Source organism: Hypanus sabinus, chromosome 6 (genome assembly GCF_030144855.1).
Source record: "Hypanus sabinus isolate sHypSab1 chromosome 6, sHypSab1.hap1, whole genome shotgun sequence".
Taxonomy (NCBI): domain Eukaryota; kingdom Metazoa; phylum Chordata; class Chondrichthyes; order Myliobatiformes; family Dasyatidae; genus Hypanus; species Hypanus sabinus.
The window spans coordinates 161,314,895-161,338,562 of NC_082711.1; the positions used below are offsets into that span (position 1 = coordinate 161,314,895).

General features: G+C 39.5%; 1 protein-coding gene across 1 annotated transcript in view; it reads left to right on the plus strand.

Moving 5' to 3' along the window:
* The first annotated feature begins 1,393 nt into the window (after nucleotides 1-1,393).
* The window catches only part of LOC132395207 (transmembrane and immunoglobulin domain-containing protein 1-like), a 36,218-nt gene continuing 13,943 nt past the window's right edge, over nucleotides 1,394-23,668 (plus strand). The window contains exons 1-3 of the mRNA XM_059971496.1: nucleotides 1,394-1,568; nucleotides 18,993-19,271; nucleotides 22,485-22,769. Of these exons, the coding sequence (XP_059827479.1) occupies nucleotides 1,394-1,568; nucleotides 18,993-19,271; nucleotides 22,485-22,769 (739 nt within the window). The remainder of the gene's footprint in view (nucleotides 1,569-18,992; nucleotides 19,272-22,484; nucleotides 22,770-23,668) is intronic.

Sequence of the window (23,668 nt, forward strand, 5' to 3'; positions counted from 1 at the left end):
ACCAGTATGGCCGAGTCTAAGCCAAGTAATTATAACTCTCCCCCACCCCCCGCCACCAGCGCCCTCCTCTCCTCTAAAGTGAAGTAACCTTTTTCTGAACTCGATATAAGTGGCTTCCCTTAGTTACATGTCCTACAGTCTCTGCCAGATTGAGAGAATATGGTCCTGAATTAAAATGCTTGCCTTCCCCTTACTTAGTGGAATATCAATAGCACTGCTTTAACTGGACAACAAAGATTTTGCTTCCTGAATACCTTTAGGTGTACCTTATGAATTTTGGGCTACTGATCATGAAAATCACCATGAAATTTCCCTATCACACATCATTTTTTGACCATCTGGTTGCCACTCTCTTCCAATTCTGCATCATTACAGCAACCCTGAGCCTGTCAAACCTCCCTCAGGCCCCAGATTCTGGTGCCTGAATATTTTGATGTTTTTCCAACCCAATGCCAGCCACTTCCTGTTCCAGTGGGCCTTGCACTCCAAACTGCAGCCCTCTCTGCATTCTGTGGACTGAGCTAAGATTATATCTGTCATCTCTCATGACTGGGCAAGGTTTGACCTGAGCCACCGCTAAATGGGACAAGGTAACCACCATCTGAGATAAATATGTGGAGTTCACTACTGAGATGTGCCAGGTTTTCAACAATCTGGCAAATGGAAGGTAGGCTCATGTTCAGTGCTGGATTACAATGTGGAGTCACTGTGGACAATTGTGGCAGAACGTAGAAATGCTATTCACCACCAGACATCTTGTCATAAGCACAGAGGAACGCCATTGGTTCATCGCGATCTTGGCCTCTTGGAGCACTTGAAAGATGAGCTGTTTGTCTGGGAGATGCCCACTGACCTCGAAAGCCTCATCAGTTTGGCCCTCTGTGTTGACAATCGTCTTATGGAGCGACCCTCTAGGATACCAGCCAGAATCCCGATTCTGTTCCAGAACTATTTCAAGCCACAGAACCCTTGCCATCAATCCTTCCAGAGCCCATGCAGTTAGGGAGAGCTTCCTTAACTCCCCCAAGAATATGAGCTTTGGTGGAGAAACAACTTGTGCACGTACTGCAGAGCAGCTGATCGCCCACATATTAAATGCTCACTGTGTCCAGGGAAAATGACATCACCAGGAAGAAGGAAGGGGCCTCCCATCCAACAAGGTGTCCCCAACCTGTTGTTCAGGAACCATAGCCCAATTCACTCTCCCTGTTCTCCTCTACACCTTCTACACACATAGGATGCTCTGGTAGATTCTGGTGTAGCAGGCAGCTTTCTGCACTGTGCATGCAGATTGTATTTCCTACTGAGCAATCTCTCACCTCTTCTGCATCACAACCATTGACGGACATCGCTTGGGGTCTGGGATACTCGTGTGCGCAAACAGCCTGCGCCCATGAGCATTGCAGAGCATCATGAGTTCATCCAATTCCTTCTGATCGACTCATCTCTCATCTTGCGTTATGCTGGCTCTCCATTACAACTCTCACTTCATCTGGTTGGCCAGTTCACTGCTGAATTGGGATGTACCTGCAAGACCACCTGCATGCGATCTCAGCTGACTTCACCCTGTAAGTTCATGGGGATGGAGGAAACCCTTGACCTCACTTAGCTCCCACAGGAAAACCATAATGGAGCCATTGCCTTTTATAAGAGGGAGGCCAGCACTCAGCCACTTCATAGATCACACAATTGTACAACCAACCTCTTACTGGCCAGTACCCCACCCCAAAGTCATCTGTTCTCCCTCTCCCCTCTTGAGACCCAAACCATGAATGACTATATCAGTGAATGACAAAATCGCGATTTCATTGGACCATCCCAGTCCCCAGCCAGTGGAGGATTCTTCTTTGTCAAAAAGAAAGATGGGGTCTCTGTCCCTTCATCGACTACTGTGGACTCAACAAAATTACTATTAAGAACTGCTATCCTCTCCCCTTGATGGATAGCACATTCAAAACACTCTTCGGGACCCAGATCCTCACCAAACTGGATCTATGGAGTGAGTACAAACTGACTTGCATACACTAGGGGTATGAGTGGAAAACAATATTCATAACACTCACTGGCTGTTACGAATACTTGGTGATGCCTTTGGACTTTTCAACAGACCAGCCATTTTCCAAGCCTTCATTCATGGTATCCTCTGACATGCTGCACAGGTGTGTGTTCATCTACCTTGGCGACATCCTCATCTTCTCCAAGGACTCCCACGACCATGTCTGTCACACCCTTTGACTGAAAGCATCTCCTCTAAAACCAAATGTAGTACATTAAATAAGTGCCAGTTTCACATCCCATTCCTTTCTGGGTTATGCACTTTCACCCAAGGCGTAACCATGGACCCAGAAAAAGTGCATACCGACTTCGACAAGATCTCGCCCATTTTATTGGTCACTTCAAGATCACCCATCACATCAATCCAGTCACTTACTATCCCCATCTGTTACTGACCCACAAGATAACACCTGCCTTCCACATGTCCTGCCTCAAACCCATTGTTCATGAACCACCAAACCCATCCTTAGCATTTTCAGAACGAAGGATAGTGGAAGGTGGTCCAATATACATGGTTCGCTAGTTGATGAATTCACATTGTCATGGATGGGATATGTGGTACCTGATTGACTGGGAAGGGTTCAGCCAGAAGAGAGATCTTGGGTGCTCTCCAGTTTAATACTGGAACCACCACTCATCAAGAAGTTCCACCAGAACCATCTGGACCATTGGGTACCAGCATAGGAGGGGCAGGAGATCCTGTCATATCCACAAGCAGACGCCTCCCAGTCTCCACTCAGCTAACAGATGTCATCTGCTATTCATTTCCAACTCATCACCTGCAGCCTATTTAAACCCAGCTCTCAAACACAGTCCTTGTTCACTCAATGACCCAGTCAACCACAACCAGTTGCCTCCCCCCTGCTGCTTGTGAGTATAGAACATATTCTCTTATTTTGTGGCCCCCTTGTTGCTTGTTATTTTTGCACTCTATTAGTAAAATTACTCATTGCTGAATTGTCTCCACTGCTCTGCCTTTGGGTTAAAACTCCTCTATATTTCCTGACAACTCTCGCATCTTTGGGTTTTTTTTCAGATTCTTTTATCTGCAGACTTGTTACCTGTTCCTTGTCTCAGTTTTATTGATCAGCATTTACGTTGTAAAATATGTGCTTCAAGTCCACACAGACATCGTCCACTGCTTTCTCTTCATCAATCTTCTCTGCAGCCTCATGAGAAACCTCATAAATTAGTCAAACATAATTTGTGTTTATGTTCAGGCTGCTACCATCTAATTGCCCAGATGTGTTCTATCAAAAAATCGATTTGGGTAACGAATGCCACACCAGCCTCTGAAGTAACAGCCAAACAATGGAAAGTGCTGTGGCCAGTGCAATTTGGACAGTCTAACTCGGGGGTCGGCAACCCGCGGCTCCGGAGCCACATGTGGCTCTTTTACGTCTGTGCTGCGGCTCCCTGTTGCTTTGGGAAATAATTGGTTGTGGCGACCCTTTTCCTGGCACATCCGAACCGACTCACAATTAGATAGCCTACGGGGGTTTGCGAGCACAGAGCTTTGGAGCCTCTGCGCCATGGGGGGCCGGTTGACAGAGGCTTAAAAGTGAGGCTGAAGATTTCGAATAAAGTTTTTTCCTTCGACTGCAGTTACCGACTCCGTGTCGTAATTTTAGCGCTGCGTGTAGCACACCGCTACATGGTCAGTATTTAATTAAAATGTATTTTATGTTAGTTTGTTAGTTTTTGAAATGTAAATCTAAATTCGAAGATTATGGTGATCTTGTACAATCTAAATAAGACGTTGTGGCGACCCATTTCCTGACACATCCGAACCGGCTCACAATTAGCCAGCGTTCAGGCTAAGGGAGATAGCCTACGGGGGTTTGTGAGTACGTGTCTTTTGCAGCATCCGCGCCCATGGGGGGCGGGTTGAGGGAGGCTTAAAAGCAAGGCTGTTTAGTTCGAATAAAGCTATCTTTGACTGCAGTTTACTGACTGCGTGTAGCAACCGCTACAACGCGTTTTTATCGCTGGCTGTCCAGAGGGGAGGTGCTGAAACGCTTTGTCGCGTGTCTGGAAGAAGTGAAAACTTTCCTGGGCAGCAAAGGGCTCAACTTTCCTGAGCTGGAACAGCCAGAGTGGCTGGAAAAGCTACACTTCATGGTAGACATGACAGCGCACCTGAACACGCTGAACACAGCTCTTCAACGGGGTAAGGACGTACAGCCCTGCACACGTTGGAGGATGTTTTGGCATTCGAGCGCAAGTTGACGTTGCTTGCCAGAGATTTACAGAAAGGCACATGGTCTCACTTCCCCAATTTGAGAGAGTTCAAACAATGTCACGACATGATAAATTCGGAGTATTTACATTCTGCAATCATCGCAATGCAAACATCGTTTGGGAAACGCTTCTGTGAGTTTAGAGAGGAAAAAAAACACATTATCCTTCCCGGTCACTCCCCTAAGCATCGATCCATCCCTACTGAATACGACTGCATTGTCAGGTGTGAGTCAACCTGAACAAGTATGATAAATATTTTAATTGCCTATTATTTTGTATATTCATATGTTTTCATTGTTCAGTGAAATAGTCCTTTTATTTTTCAGGTTGACAGCTGGCTGACGTTATTTTTGGTTTGCTCCTGGCGGCAAATTTAAGTTTGGCGTTTTTCATAAATACAAGAAGGACTCAAATAGACGTTAAGTATTTTACTTAAAAGTAACCTTCAACCCAACGTCTTTTTTTCGGAGTTCAAAATGTTTTTGTTGCATGCAGAAATGTAATTTCATTTTCTCTGCAGGAGTTCATCAATTTCATAAATGCAACACATAGCATAAAGGCAAAACAAAACGTTGTATGCAGTGTTATTTCATTTTAAATGTCAAACGGGTTTTGCGGCTCCCAGTGTTTTCTTTTCTGTGGGAAACGGGTCCAAGTGGCTCTTTCAGTGGTAAAGGTTGCTGACCCCTGGTCTAACTCATTGCTCACCTGCTTACCAATACAATTGCTTTTTGTTAGGACCCCTCAGTTCCAAGCATCACGGTTCTGAAGCAAATTTATATAATAAAGTGGAAAGGTGAGAATAACGTCCTTGACGTTGAGGCAGAACTTGGTGAGTCTCTTATAGAGCCCTGGTAAAACATGTTAACAGCAATGAATGGCTGGAGTCACATTTCATACAGAGGAAAATAGTTGCTGAGATTAATTCTCCCACTCCCTCGAATATTGATGCACTTCTAGCAGTACCTTGGGTCTGAAATACCCTTAGCTGTTTCATCAATGTTCAGATAAATAATGAGGATATTTGCAAATGCTTGCAGTTCTTCAATAAACCCTTTGCCTTCAGTGATCTGATAAGTCATTAGACCTGTGAATCACCAAGGGCAATAAACAAACTGCTGGAAGAACTTGGAGACACACAAGACTGCAGATGCTGAAATCTAAAGCAACCAAAAGACTACTGGGGCACCTAAGTGGGTCAAGCAGCACGTACGGGAGAAAAGGAACTGCAGACAATTTGAGGCAGCATGCAGCTTTTTGACCGGAAACACCGACAGTTCTTCTCCTTGCACAGATGCTGGTCCACCCTCTGAGTTCCTCCAGCAGCTTGTTTGTTGTTGGAGGAATTCAATGGGCCGGGTAGAATCTGCAGAGGGATATGGACAGTTACTATTTCGGTCAAGTCCCTTTACCTGGCATGGTCACCATAGACAAGCAATTATTGCATGCTAATTACATAAAAACAAGGCTACAAGAATAGATGAGAAGTCAGGCATTCCGTGTCAGCTGACTTATTACTAAAACCATTGCTCTATCCACAAGACTCGAGTCAGGAACATGGAATATTCTCTGACCAAAAGAATGTAGCTCCAATGACATATGAGAATTTAAGGTCAACCAAGCCTGAACATCCCATCCACAATATTAAACATGCACTCTCTCCACCATGTGCATTGAGACTGCATTCTGTACCATTTACAAACTGGACTGCAGTTACTCATTGAAACTCCTGAACCCTTGAGGTGTACTATCAAGAAGAATTGGAGCAGCAGGCATAAGGGAAGATCATAATCTGCAGGTTGCACTCCATGCCCCACACCATTGAAGGGGAAATATAACACCTTAAAACAAACAATTTGATTGGTTGATTAGATATTTGTATTAGCATGCTGGTGTAAAGGCATACTTAATAAGGTGGCCACTGCAGGTATAGTCAAACGATATTTGAATAATGCCATTTCAAAAGTGACAAGCCTGCTTTAATTTCATTTTTCTTATTGATCTAAAGAACTTAAATTTTAACAGTTTATGAAATGGGTGTGTCCCTTTAAAACAGATGTCAGCATAAATAAATGTTTCAGGACTGAGAATCTTTATTTGATTGGGGTGTTGTTTATGCATCTGTATGGGATTTGTCACTGTTGGCTAAGCATGACCTAATATAAAGGGTCACTGAAAAATCAACAAACTACAAATGTTGGAAATTTGAACCAAAAAGAAAAGAAGCAAATACCTGGGAAGTGAGGCTGTTATTTGTGGAAAGTGAAACTGAGTTAATGCTTCAGGTCAAGAGTTCTTCCTCAGAACATTCAGAGAAAAGTGTCTTTGACTAGACATATTAATTGAACCCAAAATGTTGCTTCAATTTCATAGGCATGACCTGACCTGCACATTGTGTTCAGTATCTCATGTTTTTATTTTGTTACGAACCCCGTAACTGGGTATCTTACCAGCAAAGATAGGAGTATCCGTTGAAGTCCGATGATACTATTTTTAACAGAATTTATTAGTAAAAATACACAAAAATAATATCAATGCAAATATACAGATAATATACATCATCAATACTAAACCTAAAAGTGCGGGTATAATAATAATCAATAAGAAATAAGCTCTATCATTGTCTAGGGGATAATGAATTGTCCAATGGAAGTATAAAGTTCAGTTCAGTTCATGCAGGCTGCGGTAGTTGCTGATCGCTGTGTTGCAATTGTTGGAGAGAGAGGGGGAGAGAAAGAGAGTAACTTGCCGACTTTCCTTTTACGATCTTGATCTGTCGATGCGATGTTATTGTGGCCATGCACGTATGACCCCTCCGTCCTTTAGCTAGACCGTTCCATGGAGGACTCGTCACCCAGGCAAGGGTGGACACGCACACAAGCCCCCACCGGTCTTGTAGCGTCTCTCCTGGTGCGTCTGAGGGGTGTTCCCCAGACCCTACTTTTATCCCTACTCACGGGGTCTCAGGTGTCAATCAGGTTGGGATGATGCAATCCCTCAACCAGACCACTCTGGTTGCCCCCTGATGGGTTTCAATGAATAGAACAGTACTCAATACACAATTCCTTCTTCAAGAGACAATAGCAGTAATCTCTCTCTTTGTCAATAGGAGACATTCCAACCTTTGTGTATCCCTGCGTTGTCTCTCTCTCATTACTGACATGAACTGTTTATCTCTCTCATTTCCTGGGTATCAGACCCGAAATAATAGCAATTTTGCGATTCTCAAAAAGGGGGAGGGGGGCGACTTTGCACCCTTCTGCCTATCAGAGTTGCTCCTCATTCGTAACAATTTATTATTAAGTGACCATTGCTCTCTTTCTTCATTTGTGAGAAGAATTATAGGGTCATAGAGTATTACAACACATAATACTGGATGTCAGTACATCCAGTCCATGTCAACCTGCCCTTCTGACTAATCCAATCTACCTCTACCTAAATCAAATCCCTCCATCCCCATCTCATTCATATACCTGCTGAAACTCCTCTTAAATGTTAAAATTGAACTCGCTTCTACCACTTTCACTGGCAGCTTGTTTCACACTTCCACCATTCTCTGAACGAAGAAGTTCCACCACAGTTTCCTCTTAAATACTTCACATTTCAGACTTAACCTCTAGTTCTAGTCTTACCCAACCCACGGGGAAAAAGCCTGCATATATTTACCCTATCTGTACCTCTCATAATTTTGTATACATCCATCAAATCTCCCTTCAATCTTTTACACTCCAAGCACTTAAGTTCTAACCGATACAACTTCTACTGATAACTTAAGCTCTCAAGTTCCAGCAACATCATTATAAATTTTCTCTGTATTCTTTCAAACTTATTGACATTGTTCCTTAAGATGTATGACCAGAATTGTATGCAATACTCTAAATTTGGCCTCACCACCCTCTTGAAGAACTTCAACAATCCACCTCCTGTACTCAGTGTCAAGATTTATGAACCCAATGTGCTAAAATCTCTCTTTACTACCTTATCTGCCTGTGCTGACACTTTCAGGGAATTATGTATCTGTATTCCCAGCTCTTTTTGTTCTATAGCACACCTCAGATCCCAAAGCAACACACACAAGATGCTGGAGGAACTCAGTAGGTCAGGCAGCATCTATGAAAATGAAAATTCAACATTTCAGGGCAAAATGCTTCTTCAGGACTGCCATCTCAGAGCCCACTATTCAATACATAAGACTTGCCCCCAGTTGCTCTCCCAAAGTGCAATGCCTCACTCTTCACACAGTTCTGTAATACTGCTCAGGAACTGTTTTACATTTATTTTTGCCTTAAATGAATACAACAGTATATTTTATTACATCTATTTATTCTTGCATCTAACTATTATTATAAATGGATCTATCTCTATCTGCTGTAAGCATTTCAACAACTTGGTCCAACATTACATTATGAATGTAGAAATGTATAAAATAATCTAAGAATCCACTGTAATTTTATCTTTTTTTAACAGCATCAATAGTACATTGAATCATTTGACAACCATAAAGATCTTAATAACAAAAAGACTTGCACTGAGTTTCAACCCATGACATCACATCTCTTAATTCCAAACACCAAAGAAATCCAGATTCATCAATTAACATTTGTGGTTGATTCAAGTAAAGATTTCAGTATTTTTGTCCTTCATAACATCAGTGTAAATAGAAGCAAGAAAGATAATCACTTGAACAAAAAGTTATTCGTATTTGATAAATCTAATTTGAGCTCCTTTGTGAACTCTTCCTTTCAAAATTGTTTAACAATTTGGTTGAGTACCTTTGCAAATATTTCTTAACACTGGTTGTTAGTTTTTGCTTTATAATGAATAAGTCAACAGACAACAATGCCTATGATCTTTGAACTTGCTGTGACTATTTAGCATATGTCATGGACCAAACCAGAATGTTGCAGGTTACTTCAGACAGATAGTACAATCTTGCTACCCATCTCTAAATCAAGAAGGTTTCCTAAGCTCCCTTTATCAGAACAAATTCATTTAGCACATTCTCAATGAACAACATAGAATAAACGATCGAGCTATTTCTTATTGATGATTATTATTATACTCGTGCTTTTAAATTGAGTATTGACGATGTATATTATCTGAATGTTTGTATTAATCTTATTTTTGTGCCCCTTTATAAATAAAGACTTTTAAAAATAGTACCATCAGACTTCAACGGACCTCTCTATCTTTGCTGGTAAGTAATCCAGTTACGGGAATTCGTAACATTCCCAAGTATCATTTCCTTTCACTAAATCATCAATATAAGCATCAGTATCTTTCAATCCCTGAATCACAGAGTTAATCATCCTCTGGAAAGTACCTGGGGCATTCTTCATCCAAAATGGCAGAACATTATATTCATATCAGAATCAGAATCAGACTTTAATCGCCAAGTACCTGTGCACATACAAGGAATTTACTTCCGCCAGATGTTGTCTCTCTGCTCATAACAATAATAATGATAAATATAAATGAAAATATAGATTATACATACAGGTAGTGCAATCCAAGTAATAGTTAGCCGACAGCTAACCAGCAGTTAACAGTTCAGCAAAGTGACCGCAGTAGGGAAAAAACTTCTCCAGTGCTGTAACCCAGATGGAGTTACAAATGCAGAAATCTCTCTACCTCTGTCCATTAATGGAACACACCAATACCCTTTCAATAAATCAATCTTTGTAAGGAACTTTGCTTTTCCAACTTTATCTACACAATCATCTACTCTAGGAATTTGATATGCATCTGTTTTCGTTACAGCATTCACCTTCCTATAGTCCGTACAAAACCTAATACTACCATCTGGTTTTGGCACCATAACACAGGGTGAACTCCAATTCGAGTTAGAATGTCCAATGATATTATTCTCTAACATATATTCAATTTCTTTCTCAGCAAGTTCACATTTTCCCATGTTCATCCTATATGGGTGTTGTTTGATAGGTTTGGCATCTCCAACATTTACATCATGTGAAGCTATAGTAGTCCTTCTCGGAACATCTGGAAACAAATCCTTATATTTAAAAATTAATTCCTTCATCTGTTGTTTCTGTTTTAGCTGTAAATGTGCTAATTTCTCATCAATATTTTCCAGAATGGTTGAATTTGGTAACCTAACAGAAACAATGTTGGATTTAGAATGAAATTCAGATGAATCATCTATCATGTTCCTGGTTAAATCAAACTCATTCTCACTAACCACAACAGTCACAGTATCAGACTGTTTCCCAAAATATGGTTTTATCATATTTATATGACAAAGTTGTGTTGACCTTCTACGATCTGGAGTTTTTATCACGTAATCCACATCATTGATTTTAGACACAATTTCATAAGGATCATGAAATCTAGCTTGTAAAGGATTCGTTTGCACTGGGAAAAGAACCAAAACCTTATCTCCAGGCTTAAACATCCTCATCCTAGCTTCTTTATCATACCAAGTTTTCATTTTCTCCTGAGCCAATTTTAAATTTTCCTTGGCTAAGCTACAAGCTTTATGTAACCTGTCCTTAAATTTCAAAATGTAGTCCAACAAATTAGTGTGTATTTCCTTGCTAATCCACTGTTCCTTTAATAAAGCTAAAGGTCCTCCAACTCTATGCCCAAATACAAGTTCAAATGGACTTAAAAAAAACCTAAAGATTCTTGTACTGATTCCCTTACTGCAAATAAAAGTAAGTTTATACCCTCATCCCAATCATTTTCATTTTCCACACAATACGTCCTAATCATATTCTTGAGGGTAGAATGAAACCTCTCCAAGGCACCCTGCGATTCTGGATGGTATGCAGATGAAGTGATTTGCTTAGCTCCCAATTTATAAACTATCTGTTGAAACAATCCAGACATAAAATTACTGCCTTGATCAGTTTGTATCTCCTTAGGTAATCCAGAATAAGTAAAAAAAAATTTATAAGGGCCTTTGTCACAGTTTTAGCTTTTATATTCCTAAGTGGTACTGCCTCTGGAAACCTAGACGAAGTACACATGATAGTCAACAAATACTGATAACCAGTTTTTGTCTTTGGTAATGGACCAACACAATCTACAATAACTTTAGAAAATGGTTCACCAAATGCTGGAATAGGTTGTAATGGAGCTACTGGTGTAACCTGATTTGGTTTACCCACAATTTGACAAGTATGGCATGTTTTACAAAACATCGCCACATCTTTTCTTAGACCAGGCCAGTAAAAATGTTTTAAAATCTTGTCCACAGTTTTCCTTACCCCTTGATGTCCACCGAAAGGCACACTATGAGCTAAAGTCAAAATCTCATTTCGATAAACTTTAGGGACAAATACCTGGTAAACAATATTCCATTCCTCACTTGCAGGAATTGTAGGTGATCTCCACTTCCTCATCAACACTCCTTTTTCCAAGTAATATCCTACTGGCACCTTCCCAATTTCACTACCTAGTAGAGCTTGTTCCCTTAATTTTATAATCTCAGGGTCTCTATTCTGCTCTGCTATCATCTCCTTCCGAGACAGAGATAAATCTTTATAGTCAGACCTACTCCAAGAATCTTGTTCAAACAACGAAGGTAAGAAAGTCTCTGACACATCCTCAAAACTCAAATCCTGAGTTGAACTGTCATGAGTAACAACCTCATCCTGCGCATCAATCTTTTTAGCCATAGCTCTAGTCACAACACCCAACACAGGAAGAATCTGTGTTAGAATTCAGCTCTGGTTCCTCTGACTCCATTGTCAAATGCACTTCAGTAAAAACTTGTCCACCTGCCAAGTCATTACCTAACAATAAAGAAATACCCTTCACAGGTAAGCTATGCTGTAATCCTACTTTAACAAATCCTGTAACTAACCCTGACTTTAAATTTACTTTATGCAAATGTACAGGCATAAAATCACTCCCAACACCTCTTATATAATTTACTTCACCAGTATCAGACCCTTCATTAAACTTCAATACGCTGTTTAACATCAGTGATTGAGAAGCTCCAGTATCCTTAAGGATTTTTATTGGCACCAGAGTAGATCCTTCTTTCAAGGATACAAACCCTTCAGTTATAAAATGATCATATCCCTTTCTAACTTGGTCAGACTCTAACAAAACCTCATTTGTGTTTATCAAACCCTGTAATTTTACAGGTGCTTCAGTATGTTGCACACAAGCATCTGGAACTGCTTCGTTCTCTTTCTTTTTCAATCTGAAACAGTTAGCTATTACATGGCCAGGCTTCCTACAATAGTTACAAATAAGACCAAACTGTCTTTCCTTCACAGGTTTTCCTTCCTCCTTACCTTTCTCATTAACTTCTGATTTAATTTCTGATTTACCTTGAGTCTCCGTATTATTTTTCCTCTTAAAAATTCTGCCCTGAGGAAATTTATTCTTATGGATTAAAACATACTCATCACCTAATCTAGCACAGTCCTGCAATTTATCAGTATCCCTCTCATTTAAGTAGGTCCTTCCTTCAACAGGGATGCTTCTTTTAAATTCCTCCATTAAAATCAGCTCTTTCAATGTATCATAGTCCTCATTTACATTTTTAGAAGAAACCCATCTTTCAAAACACACAGCTTTATCATAAGCAAATTCCACATAAGTTTTTTCCACAGACTTCTTCAAACTTCTGAATCTTTCTCTATATGTTTCTGGGACTAATTCGTATGACTTTAAAATATGCATTTTCACAATGTCATAATCTAATGCTTGTGCAGCAGTTAAAGCTGTATAAACTTGTTGTGCTTTGCCTTTAATTACACTCTGTAACAACACTGACCATTTATCTTTCAGCCACTCTGAAATCTGAGCAATCGTTTCAAAATGTTGGAAATATCTTTCCACTTCTGTTTCACTAAATGGTGGGACCAATTTAATTTCTTGACTAGCAACAAACAGTTTTCCAGAACCAGAAGACTGATTCCCAGACCTTAATTCCATCATTGCATATTCAAAATCCTGTTTTTTCTGATCAGCTTCTAACCTACAACACTCCAATTCTGCTTTACTTTGTTCCAACTTCATCTGTTCGATTTGCAACTGCATCTCCAGATTACTTATTGGAAACGACTCTAAAATTGATTAATCAAAATCACCCGAATCCACATAGTGTGATGCGATTTTTCTCTGTATTACAGCCTTTGATGTAGTCTTCAAAATACCTTTAAGTTGCAATCTACTAGCTATCTCAGATACCGCAGTTTTTTTCACCTTCACTAACAACTCCATATCTGGCGAAGCCAGAAACTCATCAATATTCATTGTTGCCAAATACCACTCGCAAAACAATCAAACAAATGAATCGAGTATTCCCTTTTTCCAAAACACCGATTCAAAATTTAACAAGCATTTAAACTCTAACGATCCAATCCCGGACGAGCCCCCATATTTATGTTACGGATTCAGGCAACAATAAATATATGAGTTAGGCAAGGGTTTTTATAACAAACAACACGTTTATTAAACACTGAAAACAAACCCCCCAAAAGTAAACAAATCACTAACGTAACCGGAAATCAGCTGCTGTGCGGCAGCTTAAACAGTTCTTAAAGCGATGTTGCAAAAACAGGTCTTCAAAGTAGTATTGCAAAAGTTCAAAATGCTCACAGTCCATTTAAAGGAGAGACTTTTTAAGATTATTTAAATTCTCTTTCACGTCGTGTTGCTTCAGTTCCCAAGATAGAACTTTTTCCCACGAAGAATTTTATGAAGATGAGATATAACGGCTTAAAGGCACTGACCTTTCCTGTACAACACTGTTCCCAATCCTTTCTGATATTTCACAGGGATTAACAGGAGAACAGTCAATGAATTCCTTCCGAATAAGGATCAAACAAGGTCGAACCTGTTTCACCGTCGAAATCGATTCTCCTCGATCTTTTATCTCCCGAACTCCAATCTTCGCTCTCCACTGATTCTCAACTAGCAGCATTATAAAGAAACTGCTGGCAATGACCTTTTAAACTTTAGGCATTAAATAAAACTTCATCTTTCAACTAAACTGCGTCATAACATTAAATCATGCAGTGGCATGAAGTCAGCATGGCGAATCCAGCCACAAACTGCCCCTCCTCACAGGGAGGGGTCCTCCTTTTATACCCTGTAAAAAAAACCTCTCACATGACCTCTACTGGCGGGAAAATAACGTCACTCCACCATCACAAGACCATTACTTCAAGTCCAGTATAGCTTCAACACCTGTCACGTGACAAGTACACCACTGTCACGTGACACGGGTACGTAACATCTTAAACAACTAACTAGTAATTACAAAGAAACATAGCAGTTAACCATTGCCAACTAAAGGAATTCACATGTTGCATATTATTTTGTGGAGGAAAGTTGAGACAAATAATAAAAAATTTTATTGATATTTTCTTTTACAATCAGAAAATACTTTTATGGATGTACCTTCACATAAAACTTAGTTGAATAGTTACCTTTTATTGTACAGTCGAGCACATTAGAACTAAACTGTGATTACATTAAAACCTACTTGTTGCTTGTATTTTTGTGATGAAAATATTTATTCAGCAAAGTAACAAGATCATATTGTCAAAATAAATATAAGCACATTGTTGTAGTAACATTTAAACACTGATTGATATGATGATAGGTAAACCTCTTGCCCTTGTTCAGTTGTTAATCTTTATTGATCTCAACCATAAAATAAAAATGGTGAGATAGCAATACTGCAATCCAAATGTAATCTACTGATGTTATAAAAAATCATTGAATCATTTATGTTAAAGGATTATGTATAAAATTTGATGATTGAAGTTTCTGATTCAGTCATGACTCTTTCCGGTGTCATCCTATATATATATCTGGTATGGTTTTATTGAGTTAGCCTATTGTTTGCAAAGCAGTTGAAGCAAGCCACTAGAAAACTATCAGGGTAAAAAGTAAAATAATTTTCATAAATGTGCAGTGTTCTCTAGAACTTGGTTTATCTTTGGAATTTTATTAGGAATTATCAAGATCCTTTGGTGTTTCATAAATTCTTTAACTATTCATGAAAAATGGCTCAGTGGACCATTGAGAACTTTACCTTTGTGCTAAGTTGTATTGTGGCCTTCCATTTTGGCACCGGGTGTTCAGGTATGGATTTTCATATTAGTTTAATTTCATTGAATAGCATAGATAATGGAACAAGCTGTTTTAAAATCCTCCGGATTTTTTAAATAACCTTAATTATTTGAGTCTTTTTTTGTGCTGTCACATTTTAGTTTAATAATATAGGCAAGGTTTCATAAAAACAAGTGTTAACTTCAGCCTGTGCTAAAATGTATGTTAATAATATCATACTGAATTGAATTTGTTACACATTTCATTTCAGTTTTTATTTTAAAGATGTATTAAGAGTGCTAGTGGTGTATTTAGTTCATTAAACATCAACAAGCTCTGGCTTTCAACAATATAACAGCCACACGTTAATACATTCCATAATTTGAAGGAGTCTATTGCAATTTTTGAAAATAATGGATTTGTGCCAACCTTCTCCAAAAGCTTGGTGAAAGTATCCATTACCTTACTAGACTCTATGGCAGATGATAAAGCAACAATTGTACTTAAATGTTATAAAAATATTTATATAATAATACTAAGCTACATGAACAAGACTTCAAATTACTTCGCAGGAAGACATCTTTGCATAACTGATTAGCAGTATTAAACTATGTGTATCCGGAAAGATGTAATGCTGAGGCTTTATACAAGGATGTACTGCAGAAGTTTATAAGGCATTGGTCAAGCAGATTTTGGAATATTATGAGCAATTTTGGACACCAAATCTAATGAAGGATATGCTCACCCTAAGGAGGTTCACAAAAATGATCCTAGGAATGAAAGACTTAACATAGTTAGTCAATATTTAGTGTTGGGAAATATATGAATATGCATTTTGGTAAAAGGAACAATAGTGCAGATTATTATTTAAATGGGGAGAAGGTTCAAGCATCGGAAGTGCAGAGAGATGTAGGAGTCCTCGTGCAAGACTCCCGGAAGGTTAATTGACAGGTTGAGTCTGTGGTGAAGAAAGCAAATGCAATGTTCACAGTAATTTCAAGGAGAATAGAATACAAAAGCAAGGAAATAATGTTGAGCCTTTATAAGACACTAGTCAGGCCGTACTTGGAGTATTGTCAACAGTTTTGGGCCCGATTGTCATCATGGTTATCCCTCAAGGCTGAGGGTAATGGTCTTCGTTCCGTTGATCAGAAGTGGCCCACAGAGCGAAGACGCCTGTGTATGTATTTGCTTAATGTGTACTTGATGTTGCAATCCAAGAAGCATATGATACTTCACAAATCAACCAACTGATTCTAATGGCTTGGAAACCACAACGATTGGAGCTGATGGATTTGTTGCAGCCTTCAACTGCATTCACAGCCATTGAGTTCAAAGTAAATTTCACCGTTGAGGTCTTGGTTGGATTGTTCTTTGTCAGGGACTTCACCCTTGACCTTACTGCCATGGGTGACCCTACCAGGAGCGTAGCTCCAGACGGCATCACTCTCGGGATCTCAGGACCACACAAGCTTCTCCACCATGACAAGGTGACAATCCATGGAGGAGTTTGCGCCCAATATCTCAGAAAGGATGTGTTGTCATTGGAGAGAATCCAAAGGAGGTTCACAAGGACGATTTCAGAAATAAAGGGGGTTAACATATGAGGAACGTTTGGCAGCTTTGGGCCTGTACTCAGTGGAATTTAGAAGAATGCAGGGGTGATCTCATTGAAAGGACTAGATAGGGAGGATGTGATGCTTATAATAATGGGAACATCCAGAACTAAAGGGCACATCCTCAAAATTGAGGGGTGATCTTTTAGAACAGAGTTAAGGAGGTGGAATGCTCTGTCACAGACTATGGTAGAGGCCAAGTCTGTGTGTATACTTAAGGTGGAAATTGATTGTTTCACTGATCGGTCAGGGCACAAAAGATATGGTGATAAGGCAGGTGTATGGGGTTGAGTGGGATCCGGGAACAGCCATGATGGAATGGCGGGGCAGACTTGATGGGCTGAATGGCCTAATTCTTCTCCTATGTCTTATGGTCTTTTGGTCCACATAGCAAGACTGTATTGAGGTGAGGATCTGTAACATAATAAGTAGCCACCCAATATTGATAATAATTATTGATGCCTGTTCATTTCTGGTAAAGTTTCATTGTCAACATTAAAGTTTGTGCTTCTGCAGGACTCAGCCTAGAATTAGATGAGTGTGATGTTGACCATTTGGTGAATATTTTTGATATTATGGATATTGAAATGTAGCTTAAGGTGCTACATTGAATCCTCAGTAATGGATTCTCACAGACTGGGTGCATACAAATTTGAAAATCTGAGTGTTTACACTGTCAATAAAACAACTACACACTTTATTTTAAATTATTTTTTAAAATTACCTAGCATTATTAAAAGGTATTTTAGCTCAACATACTTTTGATGCCCAGTAACAAAGCAAACCCCTGCCCAAAGAATTCAGAAAATTGAAACATTCACATGTTTTGTCAGTGTTGACAGCTAAATTGGTGATGATGTTGTGGATGGCCTTGTCATAGTAGAGGGCCTTGATGAGGTTGCTGCAGCCAGCTTCTCTCAGCAGTTTCATATCGACAAAGCTGCACAAGGCAAGTTATTATTTTATCGGTAGGCCAGTGGTGAGCATAGTCAACTCATCATTAGAATATAAATTCTAATCCTTTTACCTCATCTGCTGAGAACATTTGAGACACTAATCTTTTACGTTAGTATTTGTGACTAATTGTCTCTGGACTAATCCTTTACTTTCACAGCCTTTACTTTCATTTTTGAGCACCTTTTTGAACCTGTGAGAACATTTCTCTCATTTGCATAATAGTGTTTGATATCTCTGGGTCTATACTTGATGGAATTCAGAAAAATGATGGGGGATCTCATTGAAATCTACCAGATACTGAAAGACCTGAATAAAGCAGACATAAAGAGAATGCTTCCATTAGCAGGAGAGTCTTGGATCCAAGGGCATAGCCTCAGAATAAAGAAATTTTCCTTTAAAACTTAGATGAAGAGGAATTTCTTCAGCCAGTGGGCAGTAAATCTGTGAAATTCGTTACGACAGAAGGTGAATCATTGGGTAAATTTAAAGGTGATTACCCTCCTTTTATGCTTTTCAGAATAATTGTTATACTTTTCTATCTTTGTTAAATGGAATAGTAGAGAAACAATTCAGAAACTTTCTTTTGATTTCTGAAGCCAACAATATTTCAGATGATGCCTTTATACTACCAGGTGTATGAAATGCTGAATTTTGTTTAGCAGAATCAGAAAATCGCTGTTACAATATCCAGTATATAGAAAAATGATTGATAGATTACATCATAAACAATATAAGTGTATGATAAAGTGCAATTTGTTTGAGAGAATAATGGAATTTCTTCTCCTGAGATCCACAGATTATGAAGAAATTGCCCCAGTGCAGTCATTTAAAGCTTCTTTTCCTCTTCACATCAGGCTAGCCCATCGGATTGATTAACTGAATTGCCAAAGTAATAATGTTGTAGTTACAGAATCACAGATTTTTATGACATTTCCCGAAAGTAGAAACTTAAGAATAATTCAATTAACCTTTGGAAATAGCCAAAGAGTCCTTTTAAAATGTAACTTGTTGTACTGTTTACTTCCTTATTAAACTCTCTTCCTGTTATATATTTATAAACGAGAGCTATTATTCCTTAACCAGGTACAGACATCTGCATTAATGATTGCACAGCAAACGACAGGCTCATCAAGAATATCTCAGAATCTCTTTCTCTGACATGCACAGTGGTTAACAACAGGCAAGATGAAGAGTTAGTCTGGCTTCGGGAAGACAGAGTGATTAATTTGAAGCCTCTGAATCGGATCAATGTCAGCACTGTGTGCATCGATCCAATCACAGCCGATGACAATAACGTTACATTTAGCTGCCACTTAAGCAGAAATTCTACAGTCAAAAGAAGCGTGCTCCTTGATGTTAGATGTGAGTATACCTACCAATCTTCAGAAGCCTGAATTTCAAGAGACTTGGTGGGGAGACATATGGTAAAAAAGTTTGATTCCAATTTGTATACAGTCACCAAATTAAATAAGTTTTATAACACAATAAAGATTTGTTTAAAAATTCTAACACAAAAAAGTCATGATCACAAATTGATAGTGAGAAGCTATTTAAAAGTAGTTACCAATACAAATATAATGTCATAACGAACTAGAATGAACCATTAATGAATCATTAATGTCATAATGATTAGTTAAAAATTCAGTGGCACAATCCAGATACCATATAAAGGCCGTTGGATAATGAGACTTCCTGTCTATAATTAAGGCCATAAGAAACAGTATTGATAACAGGCTACAAGAATAAGACCAGTTATACGGTAAGTAGTTTAGCTGGCAGGGGAGGAAAAAAATCTCTTACTGTTGAACATAGTGGGAGAGAAAAGGGATAAACTATAATTCAGTGTTGTCAGGTCTCTGAACAAAGTTGTTTTGCTGGTTACATGGATGTTATTTGTGCTAAACCATGCAAAAAGAATACTTGAAACTAATAGTGAACCTAATGGAAACCAACTATTAACCTTAGAGAAACGTTGAGTTGACGGAATCACCACTCCCTGGCTGAAATTTGCTTCAACCATCAAATAGATTTTGGATCAGACTTTTTACTTTGGGGAAACTTGGATAATCTTGGGCTCAGTAGGAGGGCTTCCTCCAGAAACATGTCCAACATTTGGACTATTTTTCATGGTCTGTGTGGAGGCATTGAATAGGATGAATAGCCAGTTCCCCAATAATGGACATGCCACCAAAATCAGCTACTGGGTTAGCCTTTAGCCTTCCATGATAATTGGCAACAAGTTTTTATTTGAAGACAGATTTTATTTTCAATTTATCCATCTGGTTCTGCAGCTGGTTAACATTCAGGCTAAAGCACTACTTTCTTAATTGTCTTATCTTGATGCAAAGGAGAGAATAGAGGCAGAATCAGGTTCATTATCACTGATAAATTTCATGGAATTTGTTGTTTTGTGGCAGCAGTACGGTGCAACACAAAAAAGATTTCACTGAATTAAGATAAGAAATAAAATGAATAAATAAATAGTGCCAAAGAGGAATTGTGAGGTAGTGTTCATGGGTTCATGCACTATTCAGAAATCTGATAACAGAGGGGAAGAGGAGTTTCCTAAAGCATTGAGTGTGCATCTCCAGACTCCTGTACCTCCTCTCTGATGAAGAAGGCATGTCCCAGATGACGAGTGTATAACAGATGGTGATACAGGTAGTAAGAATGCACTCCACGGTATATCTGTAGAGATTTTCTAGAGTCTTTGGTAACATACCAAATCTCCTCAAAATCCTCATGAAGTTTAGTCGCTGAGCTGCCTTCTTCATGATTGCTTTACCATGTTGGGTTCCGGATCAATCCTCTGAGATGTTGTCGCCCAGAAACTAGCAGCTCGTAGAGTTGCTACCTCACAGCTCCCAGTGGCCCAAATTCCATCTTGATCGCCTGTGCTGTCTGTGTGGAGTTTGCACGTTCTCCCTGCCACCGAGTGGGTTTCTTCCAGGTGTACCAGTTCGCTCCCAGATCCCAAAGAAGTGTGGTTGGCAAGATAATTGTCCACTGTGATTCGTCCCAGTACGTCAGTAAGTAGCAGAATTTGGGAAAAGTTGGTGGGAAGGTGAAGAAAATTAAATAGGATTAGGGTAAGCCACTGCTTGATGGTCAGTGCAGAGTCAGTGGGCCAAGGGAAGTCTTGCCTTGCTGTATGACTCAATGACTAGCACTGATGTGGCATTGGAGCGAGAGGGGAGGCAATTGGCTATTTGCTCCCCTGACACTGATACAGATGCCAGGACAGTTGTGGGCATTCTAGGTCCAGTGTTAGAAGCGTGAAAATAGATGCTGGCACACACGATGGCACTTCTACAGTGCGAAGTACCATAGAAGTCCACCTAGCAGAGCTTGACATTCTTTTTTTGTCACAGTAAGACCCTGCTGGACATTGGTCATGTAGAATATTGCAAGTCCAGTTTACTGGTTCATTGATGAAACCGACAGTAGCCTGCATTGCCTCGGCTGTTCCATGGACCAGGCCCTCATACCGTGGGATCATCTGTGGCAGCCATCCGGGGGAGGAGGCGCCTGAGGCGGTGTGGGAGAGAGCAGAGGCACCGTGTGCATGCTGGACTCTGTACTGGGTTGAGGGCTGGCCCCTCCCATCAGTGCTGCCCTCCAGTGTTCATTCAGTGGAAGACACGTTGGATTGCATTTGCCTGGGGCTGCACTAGTGCATGAGGAGGACTGCATGCTTGTCCTTGCATTAATGTGGCTCCAGGATATCTCATGCACCATCAATCTACAGGCTATGACACTCAAGGACTTGAGCTACCTTTTTTTTGTGAGTGTATGTTTTTCTGCTGGTAATTATATGTTGACTTGTGACTGTTGGTACTGTGCTTTGCACCTTGGCCCTGGAGGAACGCTGTTTGATTTGGTTGTATTCATGTGTACAGTTGAATGACAACTGGACTTGAACTTGAAATACTTTCCCAACATCCTGGAAATTTAGCACCTCAAAAAGCTGATAAAGCATTTTCTGAAATACTTCTCACCTCACTGTAGGCAGCTCTGTGTTCAAACTTTCACTGAAGACATCACTCAATAATGTCATTCAGTTGGCAACAGAAATACGTAGTACTGTTGTCACTGACAGGAGAGAGAAGCAAGTGAAATGAGCAAGTATAAAATAACAAATCATTCAGCTTCTGTGGGGAGGACAAACATTTCAAGATCTTCCTTCAGAACTAAAGCACAAAGGCATGTTTTTCCATTCCAGATGACTAGATATTTACAATTATCAAAAATACTGGTATCTGCATTTTTAAAAAATAATTTACTCCCCCTTTCAAAAGTCACTGTTGTTTTGCTGCTTACCTTGTTTTGGACCATGTGTTTCCTGTTCATATTGACTTGTTTTCCCAAAGTGGTCTCCAAATATCCACTAATTTTATTGCTGGGATGTCCAATTGGCCTCTTTGAAGCATTACTGACATTTAGTTCTGTAAAAAGTATACAGTGATAGAACCACCGGGTCAACATTTTAAATCTCTGGATTTAAGCATTAATACCGTATAGAAAAATATCTTTTGTAGTTTTGCTGAGTTTGTTTTTGTGTTTCGATTGTTACAGTTGTCCCTATTTTGAGTCAGGATGGAGGGGTGGACGTGGAAGCATATTCTGGTGACGTTGTAACGCTGACTTGTAATGTGAAGTCTAATCCACCAGCTTTGATGTCCTGGCATAAAGATAACAATACCCTCAAGATGGAGGCAGGCAAACACCATGTGAACTGGGACAGTAGTGCCTTTACACTGCTTATTAAGAAGGTACAAAAATGGCAAAATGGGACATATGTCTGCAGAGCAGATTCCACACTTGGAAGCAGAAGTTTGTACTTCAATCTGAGCGTGAAAGGTAAGAGTGCCTGTCCTTTATGAACCAGAAGAATAACAAAGTGAAAATGAGAACCAAAAAAAATACACTGGACAACAAAGATTTTGTTAAATACTTTTGGGTGTGTCTTATAGATCTTTGGCCCGCTGATCATGAGTATCACCATGAAATTAATCTATCACGCAACTTTTTTTAAATTACCTATACTTGTTACTTCAATTCATAATTCAAGTCAGAATAACTGATGCCGAGATTAAGAAAGGTACTTTCGTTGGTCCACAAATTAAACAGGTCATCAATGACAGGTAATTCAAAGAACTTCTAGTAGGACCAGGAAAAATCTCATGGAACCCATTCAAGGATGTTTTTGAAAATTTTCTTGTCAACTACAGAGCACCAAACTAAGTGCAACTGGTTGACAACATTCTTCAAGCATACAAAGCCATGAAGTGCAACATGTCACTAAAGATTCATTTTCTGCATTCCCATTTAGACTTCTTCCCTACAAATCTTGACACTGTGTTCACTGTATTCACTGGAATTCAGAAGAATGAAGGGGGACCTAATTGAAACCTATCAAATGTTGAAAGTCCTTGACAGAGTGGACGTGGAGACGATGTTTCCTATGGTGGGAGGGTCTAGGACTGGAAGGCACAGTCTCAGAATAGAGGGGCATCTTTTTAAAATAGAGGTGAGGAGAAAGTGCTGAATCTGTGGAATTCATTGCCACAGGCATCTATAAAAGCCAAGTCTTTACATATACTTAAGGCAGAGGTTGATAGATTCTTGATTGGTCAGGATATGCTCTTATCAAATTACGGTATTGCTTTGCACTGCTGTAACCGTATGTTATAATTACGTGGTTTTTGTCAGTTAGTCTTGGTCTGTCTTGTGTTTATGTGATATCATACTGGAGGAAC